Source organism: Phyllobates terribilis, unplaced genomic scaffold, assembly GCF_046119375.1.
Source record: "Phyllobates terribilis strain yellow unplaced genomic scaffold, ASM4611937v1 Scaffold_5__5_contigs__length_657084704, whole genome shotgun sequence".
Taxonomy (NCBI): domain Eukaryota; kingdom Metazoa; phylum Chordata; class Amphibia; order Anura; family Dendrobatidae; genus Phyllobates; species Phyllobates terribilis.
The window spans coordinates 38,272,029-38,287,412 of NW_027362765.1; the positions used below are offsets into that span (position 1 = coordinate 38,272,029).

Below are 15,384 nucleotides of genomic sequence, written 5' to 3' on the forward strand. Positions count from 1 at the left end.
GTGCGTGGTAATCTTCAGGAGGCTAATAAAAAATCTAAGAGGTACTTTGACAGGAAACGTCAAGAGGTTTTGTTTACGGTTGGTGACATGGTTTGGTTGTCCTCTAAGAATCTGCGGTTGAGGATTCCTTCTAAAAAATTGGGTCCCAAGTTTGTAGGGCCCTTTAAGGTGCTTCAGGTAGTTAACCAATCTGCTGTTAGGTTGGAGGTTCCTACCTCCTGGAAGATTAATCCGGTGTTTCATGTTTCTCTATTGAAAAAAGCTGATGTATCAGATAGAGACGCCACTGCCACTGTTCCTCCGGTGGTGGAGGACGGGGAATATGAAATTTCCCGCATACTTAATTCTAGACGGTATAGGGGGAGTTTGCAGTATCTCGTCGCTTGGAAGGGTTTCGGTCCCGAGGATAACTCATGGGTGAGGGCAGATGATGTCTCTGCTTCCAGACTTGTCAGAGCGTTTCACAAGAGGTTTCCTGATAAGCCTGGGCCTAGGGGATCCGGAGGATCCTCATAGAAGAGGGGGTACTGTTAGAACTCTCCTGTTAGGTTTTTTCTATTTTGCTGGTCACATGACCTTTTTTGCCTATTTAATCCTGCTCCGCCCTTCTGGCCATGCTGGACTTCATTGTAATTTCTACTCTTAAGCTAGCCAGATGCTTTGTAACCTTTCTCAGTCAGTTTAGCTAGGTCTTTTGACCTCTATGTTCTATGTTGTTTGTTTGTCTTTTTACTGCTACAATTTCTGCTAGGAGGTGTCCATCTTTCTCACAGTCCCTAGTTCTTGTAGGGATCCCTCCCTCACATCTATAGGTCTTCGTTCAGACTAGCTGAGGACTTTAGCGGGTCTGATCGCAGGATCAGGTTCCCCGTTACATTGTAGGGATCTAGCTTAGTTCTATTGTAGGGACAGATCTCCTGTCTTTCCTTAGTGCTTGTAGCCTATCATAACACACAGCATCAACTCACACACCCAGCCAGGACCCACTCTTTTCGTGTAGCGTGCTGGGGCGTCAAAGGAGAAACGAGTGCCTCGCCCGCATCTACCGCCCAGTGCCACACTACCGATGAACCATGCTCCTCTACCAGATGGTGTGATGATGAACCCAGTGTTAGTAAAGAAAGGGCCTGGAAGCAAGGGAAACTAGATGGAAGCCCCACATGACTGGGATGGGCCACGAGGGTGCAATTTTTGAATAAAGAATCAGGATTGGGTATTAAAGCAGAGGGGCGGGCAGTTGGTGGTGGGGGGGAGTATATTAGGGAAAAGTGCGGGAAATAGTCAGTCTGGCAGGGGAGTTACAGGAGAAAGTTTACAGAAACAGACATAGAGAGAGAAAATTTTAATAACCGCTCACCCATTGATTCTGGACACTGACCGGGCGTAATGGAGACGGTGGAATCCCTATTTAGCAGACTGCGATCCAGGCGTGGAGGGTGGCTGGAGGCTAAGCTGGAAGGGTTGCTGCATGGCTCATCCGAGGAATCGCCGGCGGGGTCAGGAATGAGGGCAAGGAGAACGCGGCCCCCCCGAGAGGCTTTTGCCTGAAATTCCCACGTGCCGCAGGCGCAGGCTGCGGAGCCCCTCAGGGGACCCTGAGTCAGGTGAGCTCGGCGACGGAGTCCCCTGTCGCCGTGCCCGCCGCTGCAGGAATCCGCCCAGCCGGCCTGTGGGCGCTTCCGTCAGCGGATCGCAATCTGGGTCCGGAGCGAGTGCCCCACCGGAAGTGCGGCCTGCTCCGGCGGCGCGCCGCAGTAATAGAGCCCGGGCCGCGCTGGAAGCAAGGCCCGCACTGGAGCCGTGTCACCAGTCGGGGGGCGTGGCTTCGGCGGAAGTTCAGCCCGCGTCACTTTCTGTGCCGGTGGCACGTGACCGGGCCGGACAGGAAGTCGCGGGTGCAGCGATAACGCTGGCCCCCGCAACCAGGGTCAGCAGCAGTTCCCAGCGGCGGACGGCCGTTAAGAAAGGGGCCAGGAGAAGCAGCAGCACGGCAGGCACACCTGACGATGTACCAGTCGGGGTGCCTGCCAGTCAAATCAACAGTGGAGGACAGTATGGCGGTTTTACGGGCAGGCAGCAGCAGTTTGAAGACCTGTTGCCTGGCCCCAGTCACCTGAGTCAGAGTAGTAGAGAGGCGGGCAACAGCATGGAGCTGCCTGGCAGCCTCCCACAGATCAGCACGGACTGGGCTGGGGAGCCTGGGTCCAGAGGTCGTGCTGGGTCACGGACGGCAGGAAGGATCGGCGCAGAGACGGACAGCGGACAAGCTGCGGGGGCATCGGCACGTGCTCAGGTTCCCCCTGGTGACGAGGAGGCCAGGGGCGCGGGCCTTGAGCAGCAGCGAGAGGGAGGATCGGAATACGGAGAGGATCGAGACGACCCAAGGAATCGACAGGACTCGGGACGTACGGCTGGAGGGGACACAGCACCTGCGCAGCTCGGTGAGTATGCGTCTATGTATGGTTTGTCACCCGCGGGGTCGGTAGTGGATCAGGTAGGGGATAGGCAGTTGGCAGGGCCCTGTGGTGAAAATGTTAGGGGGAGGCGTGGGTCAGCTGTTGTGGGGCTCAGGTATATTTTGGCAAGCATGTCACAAATCCTGGCTAGGATAGATGCTGGTGGAGCCAGCGAGGCAGGGTTATCTCCGATGGAGGCTTGGTTACCCGGTCGACCTGTGGTGTCGCAGGTGGGGAGTGAATCGGCAAGGGCGGCGGTGAGTGCAGAGGGGGCACCTTCAGTGGTATCGGTTTCTGTACAGACAGAAAAGGAGAAAGCTAATGCCGTAAAACTGGATGATAGGGTTAGAGGGGAGGTATATGTGTGCTTTGAGGGGCAGCTGGGGGCACGCTTAAAAAAAGAGGTTAAAGAAAAAAATTGGCGGGATGAGGTCGTTGATAAGGTGTCAAATACAGCGATGCGCACTGCCCAGCGGGAGCGCAACGACGCAGGAATGGTCCAGGAAGCTTTGTAACGATCAGCGATCTCACAGCCGGGGCCTGATCGTTGCTACCTGTCAGACATAACGAGATTGCTAGCGAGATCGCTATTGCGTCACAAAAACCGTGATGTATCAACGATCTCGCTAGCGATCTCGTTATGTGTGACCGGGCCTTTAGACTAGGTCACAGTTAATAGTACCACAGGGGTCAGTATTGGGCCCGCTTCTTTTTAACATATTTATTAATGACCTTGTAGGGGGCATACAGAGTAGTATTTTTGCGGATGACACTAAACTCTGCAGGGTAATCAATACAGAGGAGGACAATTTTATATTACAGGAGGATCTATGTAAACTAGAAGCTTGGGCTGATAAATGGCAAATGAGCTTTAATGGGGATAAATGTAAAGTAATGCACTTGGGCAGAGGAAATAAAATGTAGAATTATATGCTTAATTGCAAAACACTGGGCAAAACTGTAACTGTAAAAGACCTGGGTGTATTGGTGGATGACAAGCTCACGTTTGGTGGCCAGTGTCAGGCAGCTGCTTCAAATGCAAATAAAATAATGGGATGCATTAAAAGAGGCATAGATACTCATGAGGAGAACATAATTGTACCTCTATACAAGTCACTAGTGCGACCACACTTAGAATACTGTGTACAGTTCTGGTCTCCGGTGTATAAGAAAGACATAGCTGAACTAGAGAGGGTGCAGAGAAGAGCGACCAAGGTTATTAGAGGATTGGGGGGTCTGCAATACCAAGACCGGTTATTACACTTGGGGTTATTTACTGTGGAAAAAAGAAGGCTTAGGGGTGATCTTATTACTATGTACAAGTATATGAGGAGACAGTACAAAGACCTTTCTACTGATCTTTTTATTCTGAGGCCCGAGACAGGGACAAGGGGGCATCTTCTACGTCTGGAGGAAAGAAGGTTTAATCATAATCACAGACGGGGATTCTTTACTGTAAGAGCATTGAGACTATAGAACTCTCTGCCGCATGATGTTGTAATGAGTGATTCACTACTAAAATTTAAAAAGGGCATGGATGCCTTTCTTGAATAGTATAATATTACAGGTTATATATACTAGATTCCTTGATAGGGCGTTGATCCAGGGAACTAGTCTGATTGCCGTATGGAGTCGGGAAGGAATTTTTTTCCCCAATGTGGAGCTTAGTGTTTGCCACATGTTTTTTTTTTTTTGCCTTCCTCTGGATCAACATGTTATTCTATGGGTTGAACTAGATGGACTTAGGCTATGTGCCCACGATGCAGAAATGAAGCAGAATTTTTCTGCAACATTTCTGCATGTCCCTTGCCAGAAAAACGCTTGCGTTTTTTGGATGCGTTTTTGACGCGTTTTTGGATGCGGATTTTACATGTGTTTTTGTAAGCTTATTTAAGGCGTTTTTGAGCACAAATAAAGTTTTTGAAAAAAAAAAAAAAAGGGAAATCCTGATGTCATTTCCTAGTTCAACCCCTCTTCACCATTTTGCTTTTTGCAAAAGACAGGATGCCACACGAATTGCAGCCCCTGCGGGTCAGCAGACCATGCCTAAACCTGCTAATGACTTGCATAAATCTCCTGCACTACAACTTTGAGTAGGTAATATAAACTATATGTTTTTTGGGGTACATTATTTTTATGTAGTGTGTGTACTAACCTATTATTGTTCTATAGGAGCGTTTAAGGAGAAGACGACCAAAAAAGATGTGGGTGCACCCTATCTTGCAGGAGCGGACGGACAAGGGCCACTTCAATGTTCTCTACCAGGATTTAAGGAGGTAAGATATATGTGAAGAAAGTATAATGTCACCCGTGTATGCTGTTTTTTTAAGGTTTGTTTGTATACTATGTTACAAAATTATCTTTTAATCCTTTTTTTTTTTTCTCTGTTTACTATACTTTTCCTGAAAAATTTCAACAGTTCTGCCGTCTGAACATTACTGCATTTGATCGCCTGCTGAGCCTTATATCTCCTGACCTGGACTACCAAGACACCGTAATGCGAAGGGCCATCTCTGCTGAGGAAAGGCTGCTCATCACCTTGCGGTAAGTTGAATGTTGATTTATATGTACCTGGTTTTGTTCGCCACCCTGCGGTGATGGCTGGTGTACCTGGTTTTGTTAGCCACCCTGTGGTGATGGCTCCCCTGTGTCTGTTTTTGTGTACATATTTTTGGCTTGACCATGAGATCACCATGCACAGAGATCAGATTGAAAAGGTCACTGATGTGTTAACTCTAGAGCAAACATCGTAGGCAAACACAGACACAAAGTCAAAACACAATATAAATTGATATGTGTGAACTCAAGAGCAAACAAAAGATGACAAAAAAAATACAAAATGTGGAAACCCCCCCCCCCCCCCCAAAAAAAAAAAAATAATAAAACCGCCCCCATTGCTGGAATAGTATTTTGTAATAAAGACCTTAATTTTTTAAAAGAGGAATCAATAATGGATAATTACTGTTGGCTTGTATTTCTTTTTATGGCTTTTCTAATTTTATATTTTTCCTTTTCAGGTTTTTGGCCACAGGAGAGAGCTATACATCACTGCACCTCCAATTTAGGGTTGGTAAATCCACCATTTCCAGAATTGTGAGGTGCACATGTAGCGTCATCTGGCAGAAGTTGCAGCCCATTGTGATGCCTTCTCCAACCGAGGAGACTTGGCTGCAGGTAGCAGCAGGCTTTCAAACTGTGGCCAATTTCCCAAACTGCATTGGTGATGTTGATGGCAAACATGTGAGAGTTCAGCAGCCATCACGATCAGGATCACGCTTCTTTAATTATAAGAAGTATTTTTCTGTGGTCCTGATGGCGGTGGCTGATGCACATTTCAAATTTGTTGCCATTGACGTTGGTGCTTATGGCAGTTCTGGGGACTCTCGGGTGTTTAGATCATCACAGATTGGGCTGCCAATTCTTCAAGATGGCGTAACGCTCCCAGCCCCAAGGCCTTTGCCGGGTTCCACACATCCAGTTCCTTTTGTGATGGTATCGGATGAGGCATTTCCCTTACAGACCAACCTGCTGCGCCCATACCCACGAAGGGCACTGAATGCCCGGCGGAGGATTTTTAATTATCGGCTGAGTCGGGCACGCAGATATGTGGAATGCACCTTCGGAATCATGTGTAGTCAGTGGAGGATCTTTCACACTGCCATCCAGTTGGATACGGAGACCGTTGACACTGTAATTAAGGCATGCTGTGTACTCCACAACTATGCTCGTGAATACAGCACTGAGCAAGATGAGGAGTCACAGCTATCTGAATTAATTAAAGTTGTCAACTCCGGTCAGGGAAGGCCATCCAGCTCTGGTGCCAGGGTGTGAGAAACCTTCGCTGACTACTTCATGAGTCCTGAAGGTGCCGTGCACTGGCAATACTCCTGTGCTGGTGTTGAGCAGCCTGACCAGCAGAGAAGATCTGATGAACAATATAAGAACTTCCTGCCTTTTTTTTGTTAAAATAAAAATGTACAAAAAAGTGTTTATAAGAAAAATAAATTTTGGTTAAATTTTAATTTGTCTAAAATATTTCTTGAATTGCAACCTTCTACGTATTGTTTTCCGACCATACGTCAACGCAAAAGTGAACAACCCACAAGGATCAGAGCCTGTAAATTGGCATTACTACCTAGAGCGCTCTTCCCAAGTACTGTCTGCTAAAGTCATCCCTCACCATTGTTATTTGCTTGCTCTAAGAGCAGAACTAGCAAAGAACAGTGTTGAGAGTAGTATTCATCCAAAAAATAGTTGTGGTCCAAAATATCAAAGTATATTTCTAATTTAAAAATGACTGTATACAGCCGACCACATACGTAGTTCCTCTGACCTGCGCTATGATCAGGGTAACACTTTTTCATTTAAACCCAATCCAACCACATATACACTTGAAAAGTAAAATTAACAGATAGTTTAACTAATTTTTTTTAATACATAATATAGAATAACTTTAAAAACTTTGTAAAAACAACAAACTTCTAGAAACTTTAAAAACTTTGTAAAAACAACAAACTTCTAGAAAATTTAATCGGACAAACATTGCCCATAACTTGGGAATAAATTACACATTGTGTACGGCACACCTGTCCTGTAATCAGTTTAGGGCCATAAAATACGGGCAGCACCTGTAGGTTGTTTAATTATATAAAAATAAACACCTTTTCTTACAGTCCCCTACGCCTGAAGCCTGGTATAGGTGACCATAAGAAAAGGTCTTTGTTAATTGTCTGATTCTCTAAAACATTGTGTATCTATCGACCTACAGGTGCTGTCTGTATTTGCTAGGGTCCAAAAATGATAACAGGGAGGGGTAAAATTATTGAACTACAAGTTATGAAGGTCTTGTTCGAAGCTGTACCCAGGAAACATTTCTTGTGAAAAACTCGAGTTGGGGGATGGTCCTCTGAGAAATGATGATCCACCATGAGCCATTTGGCGACCAAAACTTGGTTGTATATCTTCAGGACGGTATGCTGCAACCTGCCCAAAACGCTGGGTTGCAGCTGCTGGTGGTGGTGGAGGCACACTGGGATTGAATAAATTAAATATTCCACATAGTACGGCTGGGGGCGATGGCATAACTGATGCCTCATCAATCGCCATGACCAGAGCGCCTGCTGCAGTCATGTACATGTTCTGCCTATCTCATGGCATAGATCTGATGCGGGCAGCTTGGGCTGAGCAAAATTTATCTATGGCATCTTCCTCGGCTGCCCTTTCCACAAGGCTGAGGGTCCGATTTGTGAGGGTTTCAAGCACAATAGTCCCACCCCCGCGGCTTTTGGACCTTTTTTTGCACGCCCTTCTCGATGCCACGAGATGAGCAGAACCAGACCCCCTTCCAGTGGGCCTCGACACATCACCAGTAGAGCTACCAGCATCACTTGGAGCAGGAGCATCAGTCACCAAACCCGTCCCGACGTCCGCTGGATTTGACAAAGAATGTGCGGGACAACCAGATGTTGAAGACGCAGAAGCAGATGGATCCGGTGAGGAAAGCTGGAAAAAGTCCTCGGATTCCTCCTCTACTTGCTCAGTGTTTGTGTCCTCTTCTGCTGTTGGGGCCCTGATGTTTCCTTCAGTTCTGTATAAAATAAAAGGTAAAAAACAATGTAAATACAACATTTTTGGAAACATTTCAATTAATATGTTTTGGGAATTTACCTCCGCAAACTCCTGCTGCTTAGTATGAAGGCAAGCTCGTCCGCAAAAGGAACTTTGCATTTTCTTGGCGATGAGCCACTTTGCACCGACTGGTGATACTTCACCAGCTGGTCGGTGACCGATCTCCACCGATTTTTAATATCAGACCCTGCAATAACAAAACCAAAACAATTTATGAACTGCTGTAACACCAAAAATGCAATTATAAATAGATATAAAAGTAAATGTAAAAATCAAAACTTACTAATTTCCTCTTGGGCATCACGTTCCGCATTGACCCACTGGGGAGAGATTTGGCTCAACACAGAGGCCCAGGCGTCCTTTTTCTTCTGCTTGTCTTTGTATTCATCACTAGCTCGGTCCCATATTTCGGGATATTTTTCAATCTAGAGTGAATAATAACGTCTGTGAATATTATTTTTAAAACAAAATGGAGGAATAAAAGATTACGAAAAAAAAAAAAAAAAAAGCAAAACATATGGAGATATCTAGGCACACACACCAACACCAACCCCTCACCTATATTGTACGGTTCTTTCACACGTCAATCTCCGGGACGAGTGTTGATGCCATTTTCCACACATAGCGGAGACCCACACACAGACCCATTGCAAAGCATGCTCGGTCACACTTATCTGTAGTAACGTGGATATGTGGACGTGAGAAATCAACCTTACAGCGTATGCAGGAGCTTTCAGTAAATGAACCTACATACACTGTACAATAATCTTTCACTTTAATAAAATCTTTTAACAAAAAAAAAAAAGTGGGCTCACTCATAGTTTTAATAACTAGCAAAGGGAAAGCAGACGGTTGATGGCTGATGTTATAGTCTGTGAAGTAGCCAATAACCATGGACCCTTCCCTTGCTATTAATACCAGGCCGCAGCAGTTAGCTTAGCCTTTACTGGCTAATTGTACAGGGGGACCACCCCAAAAAAACATGGGGTCCCCCTATAAATTGAAGCCAGCAAAGGCTAGCCGCTTTGCCTTTTCTGGCTACTATATAGGAAGACCCCCCACAAAAAAATGACATTGGGTCCCCCTATAAATTGAAGCCAGCAAAGGCTAGCCGCTTTGCCTTTTCTGGCTACTATATAGGAAGACCCCCCACAAAAAAATGACATGGGGTCGCCCTATAAATTGTAGCCAGCAAAGGCTAGGCGGACAGCTGCGACCTGATATTAAGAGCCTAGAAAGGGGCCATGGTTGTACGCCCCCACCCAGGCTATAATATCAGCCCTCAGCCGCCCCAGATTTGGCGCATCATATTTGTGCGCCAAATCTGGCGCTTAGCCTCGCTCTTCCACGCTGCCCTGGTGCGGTGGCAGGGGGTAATAGTGGTGGGGTTCATGTCAGCGCCAGCTGCCATGAAGCCCAGGTTAGTAATGATGGGCGTCTATTAGACACCCCCATTACTAACCTACAAAGTGTTAAAAAGAAAAAAAACAGACACCCAGAAAAAAATAATTTAATTGAAATAAAACACAATTTAATTTAATTCTAAGTTTACTAAAAAAAAAAAATAGTTACTTGTTCATGTTCCAGCGCTGATCTCCCATGCACAACTGTCACATCTGGAGATGTGACAGCTGTCATGGCTGCTGTATGCTCATACTGCCGGGAACACGTCCGCTCCCGGCGTGAGCCCCTGACTGAGGTCACCGGAGTGCATTCATTCAGCGCAGCTCCGGTGACCTCCTTTACGACTCTACGACTCTGCTGTACCATGGGAATTTCTCACGGTACAGCAGGCCCGTAAAGCAGATAACCGGAGCAGCGCTGCCTGAACTCCGGCGAACCTGCTTATGCAATGACGGGGCTGCTTTACGGCCCCATCATTCTAGCGGCGGCAGCGGTTCAGAGCGGTCACATTCTATGTGGCTGCTCTAAACTGGAGATCTTCGTGGGACACTCGATTTGGACTACTACGGAGGGGTAAAGATAAGGTTGTGGTTTATTATTTTATATTTTATTACAGGAGATCAATGGCTTCGGGGAATTAGGTGTCTAGGTGAGTATAGGTGTAGTTTTTTATTTTAAATTTTATTTTAGGTGGCGATCGGCGGGGACAGGTAATGTATAAAGTTTTTTTTAGGTAACCACTGGCCACCAATGAAAAAAAAAAAAGGGGGACAGTAGATTAAATAATCTTGGGGCCAATAAAACAAAAAAGTGTAATAAAAGGGAATATGATGGCACTGCACCCCCCGCCCCCCCCCAAAAAAAAGGTAGGGGGGGGGATAAATAGGGTCAATAATATATGGAGGCTAACATATGGGGGCTATTAAATTTAATTTTGGGGCACATTTTACAGCAGGAGCAGGCTGATGGGAACTACTGCTCCCATCGAGCTGCTCCTGCTGGCACTAGTTTGACTGGGGACAGACATAGGCCGATGGGAGTAGTAGTCTCTCGTCGGCCTATGTCTGCCTGCTGACACCCGCACACACAGACACATACAGACCACATACACACCACACAGACACATACAAACACTTACCACACTAATCATGAATCCCACGTTGAGATTCATGCGCTTATACCATCCCAGATGAGCAGCCATGATCCTGACAGACGGGAATATTATGGGATTCTCGTCTTCCGGGATTATGGGATGCTCATGGGATGCTCCGTACACCTTGTGCACGTGCGGCTCCGCTCCGCACACCTCGTACACGCGCGGCTTTGCTCCGTCCACCTCGTACACATGTGGCTCCGCTTCGTGCGCGCGGCTCCGCTCTGTCCGCCTCGTACACGCGCGGCTCCGCTCTGTCCTCCTCGTACACGCGCGGCTCCGCTCTGTCCGCCTCGTACACGCGCGGCTCCGCTCTGTCCGCCTCGTACACGCGCGGCTCCGCTCTGTCCGCCTCGTACACGCGCGGCTCCGCTCTGTCCGCCTCGTACACGCGCGGCTCCGCTCCGCACACCTCGTACACGCGCGGCTCCGCTCCGCACACCTCGTACACGCGCGGCTCCGCTCCGTACACCTCGTACACACGCGGCTCCGCTCCGTACACCTCGTACACACACGGCTCCGCTCCGTACACCTCGTACACGCGCGGCTCCGCTCCGTACACCTCGTACACGCGCGGCTCCGCTCCGCACACCTCGTACACGCGCGGCTCCGCTCCGCACACCTCGTACACGCGCGGCTCCGCTCCGTACACCTCGTACACGCGCGGCTCCGCTCCGTACACCTCGTACACACGCGGCTCCTCTCCGTACACCTCGTACACACGCGGCTCCGCTCCGTACACCTCGTACACACGCGGCTCCGCTCCGTACACCTCGTACACACGCGACTCCGCTCCGTACACCTCGTACACTCGCGGCTCCGCTCCGTACACCTCGTACACACGCGGCTCTGCTACATCCACACTGTAAACCCCTCCTGACCCCACACATAACCTTCCCCTCATCCAGCACCATGACAACCAGCACAGCAGAGTCCTGCATCCACTGAGGCCCCTGATCATGTGACCCCTGACTCCTCCCCTCCTGTGACCTCATCACAGGTCCTGTGCGCACAGAACAGCCATATATGTGGTGGCGGCTCTGCAGGTGGAGGTATGTGGAGATCCCCCCATTACTGGGTGCAGGGGGCATTAACCCTGGCATGGACACTGACAGCTTGTGGCCTCCTCCCTGTCCAGCACGCTGCTTATGATGAGGGAAATCAGGCCATGAGACCCCCAGAGCTTCGTGCTCCGAGCAACAGGCCAGGGACGTACATAGAAATCACAGGACCCCATAGGAAAAGTTCTGTTTCTGCCCCCGACACCTCTTTAGAATCTATATATTTATATTCTTCACTGAGCTGGAGCTATATATTATATATACACACAGTATATATATCTCGGTTAGCCTTCGGCTCTGCTGGTCCGGCGCAGTCGTACTTGTAGTCAGGTGACCAGTAGTGTCCGCTCTGTCGGTGAGTAGAACACAAGACATGGCTGACTCTATAGTTGACACATAACAGCAAGTGTGACACACAAAGCGCATCCTTGTGGTTACGTGATAACTGCTGGAACCGGCCGAGCTCGACCATGTATGTATGGTCATATCCAACAAATAAAGGTATGGACTGGTGTAGTAGACTGCACTGTTCCATACAACTGTGTCCTGTAAAATATGTACTTAAAATATTTACTTTTTTTTTTTTTTACGGTGGATGTTGAAACCACTGTATGGCATTCATAGGAGGCAACGTGTAACAGGTGCATCATGGTGAATACGCTGAACAGATACCATTTGGTCTTAAAGGGTTATTCCCCAAAGCAATCAAGTTAACCCCCATCTCGATGATAAGGGATAACTTACTGAGATAATGGAAGAGACCAGAAACCAAGCAGGTACAGCTCTGCTCCAGGATGAAACAGGAGAACCCTGTTCTCAGAATGTCTGGTTGTGGGGGTCTCAGCAGTGGGATCTCCAGTGATCAGCAAGCTATCCCCGATCCTGTGGATAACTTGATTATTTGGGGATTAACCCTTTAAAAAGCTAAGTTGATTCTCCTATTCTTTACAATTACAGTATCATAAACCAAAAACAAATATGTTCACACACGTACATACACATTCGCGCATAAAAAAATGCTCACATGCATACAAACATATACATATATGTGGTAAAGCAACTTGCTCGGCTCTACGGAGGCAGACACCTGGAGTGAGGAGGGGGCTGCAGGACGCTGCTCCCCTCCTGATGAGTGCACACAGGATTCCATACTGTCAGGTCAGCAGTCTTCAGAGTCCTGCAATAAATCACAGTGTGCCCTAGCAGAGCATCCACAGACATCGCATACCGGATCCTGCACTGACTGATCAACCCTGAACCTACAGGACATCACATACTATACTGCTCCATATATAATATGTGAGTTCCTGTGTGCATGTCCAGGTGTGATCAGTACAGTGTATATCGCTGTACATAATATACCACATGCAGTATGCAGATTACTGTATGGTATACTGTGGTACAGACATCAGATGGGATATAACCAGGCGTGGATTAAGAGTAGCCAGGGCTCCGGGCAGTTTAGAAGGTGTGGACCCCCCCAGGTACCCGATGTATCACGTGACATATCACATGACCCCCTTTGATAGATCATGTGATAGGTCATGTGAGCAACACACAGATGTTCTGATCACATGTATAGACAGAGAATGACGAAAAAAAATTTCCATTATGTACAGCACTATACATAACATAGCGCTATATATAATAGAGCAGGGGTGGGAGATTAATGTTCCCGAGGGGCCACATGAGAGACCGTGACTGTTGTGAAGGCCGAATCAATAGGCTGAAATTAATTCTGCTTAATATTAATATTAACAAAATAATAAAAAAAATTATATTAATTGTATGACTTAATATTGATCAGAATTAAGTATGCTGACATCCCTCTAGATACAGTATGAGCCACCGCATAGCTCCCTAGATACAGTATGAGCCCCCGCATAACTTTCTAGATACAGTATGAGCCCCAGCATAGCACTGTTCACACAGTATGAGCCCACACACTGCTACCTACATACAGTATGAGCTCCTACATAGCCCCTAGATACAGTATGAGCTCCTACATAGCCCCTAGATACAGTATGAGCCCCCACATAGCCCCCTAGATATAATATGAGCCCCCACATAGCCTCCCAGATACAGTATGAGCCCACGCATAGCCTCCCAGAAACAGTATGAGCCCCTACATGGCCTCCCAGATACAGTGAGCCCCCACATAGCCGCTCTATATACAGTATGAGCTCCCACATAACTCCCTATGCACAGTATGAGCTCCCACATAGCCTCCTTTATACAGAATGAGCCCCCACATAGCCTCCTATATACAAAATGAGCCCCCACATAGCCTCCTATATACAGTATGAGCCCTGCATAGCTCCCTAGATACAGTATGGGCCCCCATATAGACTCTAATATACAGTGTGAGCCCCCACATAGCCTCCTATATACAGTATGAGCCCCGCATAGCTCCCTAGATACAGTATGAGCCCCAGCGTAGCCTTGTACATATAATATGCGCCCACACACAGCCCCCCTGCATACAGTATGAGCCCCCGCATAGCCCTGTACATACAGTATGAGCCCACACACTGCCACCTACATACAGTATGAGCCCCTACATAGCTACTTAGATACAATATGAGCCCGAACATGGCTTCCTATATACAGTTTGAGCCCTCATATAGCCTATGTACAATAAGAGCATGCACATAGCTCCCTATATACAATATGAACCCGCACATAGCTCCCTATATACAGTATGAGCCCACGCATAGCCCCCTATATACAGTATGAGCCCACGCATAGCTCCCTATATACAATATGAGCCCGCACATAGCTCTCTATATACAGTTTGAGCCCTTATATAGCCTATGTACAATAAGAGCCTGCACATAGCTCCCTATATACAATATGAGCCCTCACATAGCTCCCTATATACAGTATGAGCCCTCACATAGCTCCCTATATACAGTATGAGCCCTCACATAGCTCCCTATATACAGTATGAGCCCACGCATAGCCCCCTATATACAGTATGAGCCCACACATAGCTCCCTATATACAATATGAGCCCGCACATAGCTCCCTATGTACAGTATGAGCCCACACATAGCTCCCTATATACAGTGTGAGCCCGCACATAGCTCCCTATATACAGTATGAGCCCGCACATAGCTCCCTTCTCTGATCGACTGTCAGTTCCACAGCAAGCTCAGAGAATGGTCGAATCCCACTCTGGGGGCGGCAAAATGCAGTTGCCTGTGAGACACCTCTGACCACCACATGAGGTGGCCCGAAGGCACCCCCTGACGGCGGTACCCAGGTCACATGCCCCTCCTCTTCCCCTAGGTATGGCCCTGTACAGTCTATATGTGAATACATGACTGGTATCTATAATATAATCGGAGATGTGTCCGTCCGAATCCTCTATAGACTGTGCATGCAATGCGCCTGCGCTGTCTGGCCAGAGACAGAAGAACACATCAGACGTTACATGTGAATGAGAGAAGGACGAGGGTAAAGGATTGTGATGCCGGAGATCACGGGTTGCGTAAGCACTGACCGCATACTGCCATCTTCGGTGCCATTAGGACACATACCTTGTTCTCTGATGAGGTTGAAGAAGTGTGGTGTCGTAGTTCATGCATGCGCATGTGCGAACTCCGGTGCCACACTCCTCCAGCCAGTTCGAGTATGCGCTGCAAGGGAGAGGGGAAAAGGCGAGTAGGAGTGTTGTTTT

General features: G+C 47.7%; 2 protein-coding genes across 2 annotated transcripts in view; one reads left to right on the forward strand and one right to left on the reverse strand.

The window, feature by feature from the left end:
• Window positions 1–7,050: 7,050 nt before the first annotated feature.
• Window positions 7,051–15,298, reverse strand: LOC141271418 (uncharacterized). Its single transcript, XM_073681501.1, has 4 exons — window positions 15,245–15,298; window positions 8,368–8,509; window positions 8,124–8,271; window positions 7,051–8,043 (listed from the first exon to the last, which is right to left on the reverse strand). The coding sequence occupies exons 1-4, from the start codon at window positions 15,296–15,298 to the stop codon at window positions 7,605–7,607; spliced, it is 783 nt and encodes a 260-aa protein (XP_073537602.1). The 3' UTR covers window positions 7,051–7,604.
• Window positions 11,618–15,384, forward strand: part of LOC141270642 (uncharacterized) — a 32,010-nt gene continuing 28,243 nt past the window's right edge. The window contains exon 1 of the mRNA XM_073680727.1: window positions 11,618–11,693. The gene's annotated coding sequence lies outside the window, so the exon portion shown is untranslated. The remainder of the gene's footprint in view (window positions 11,694–15,384) is intronic.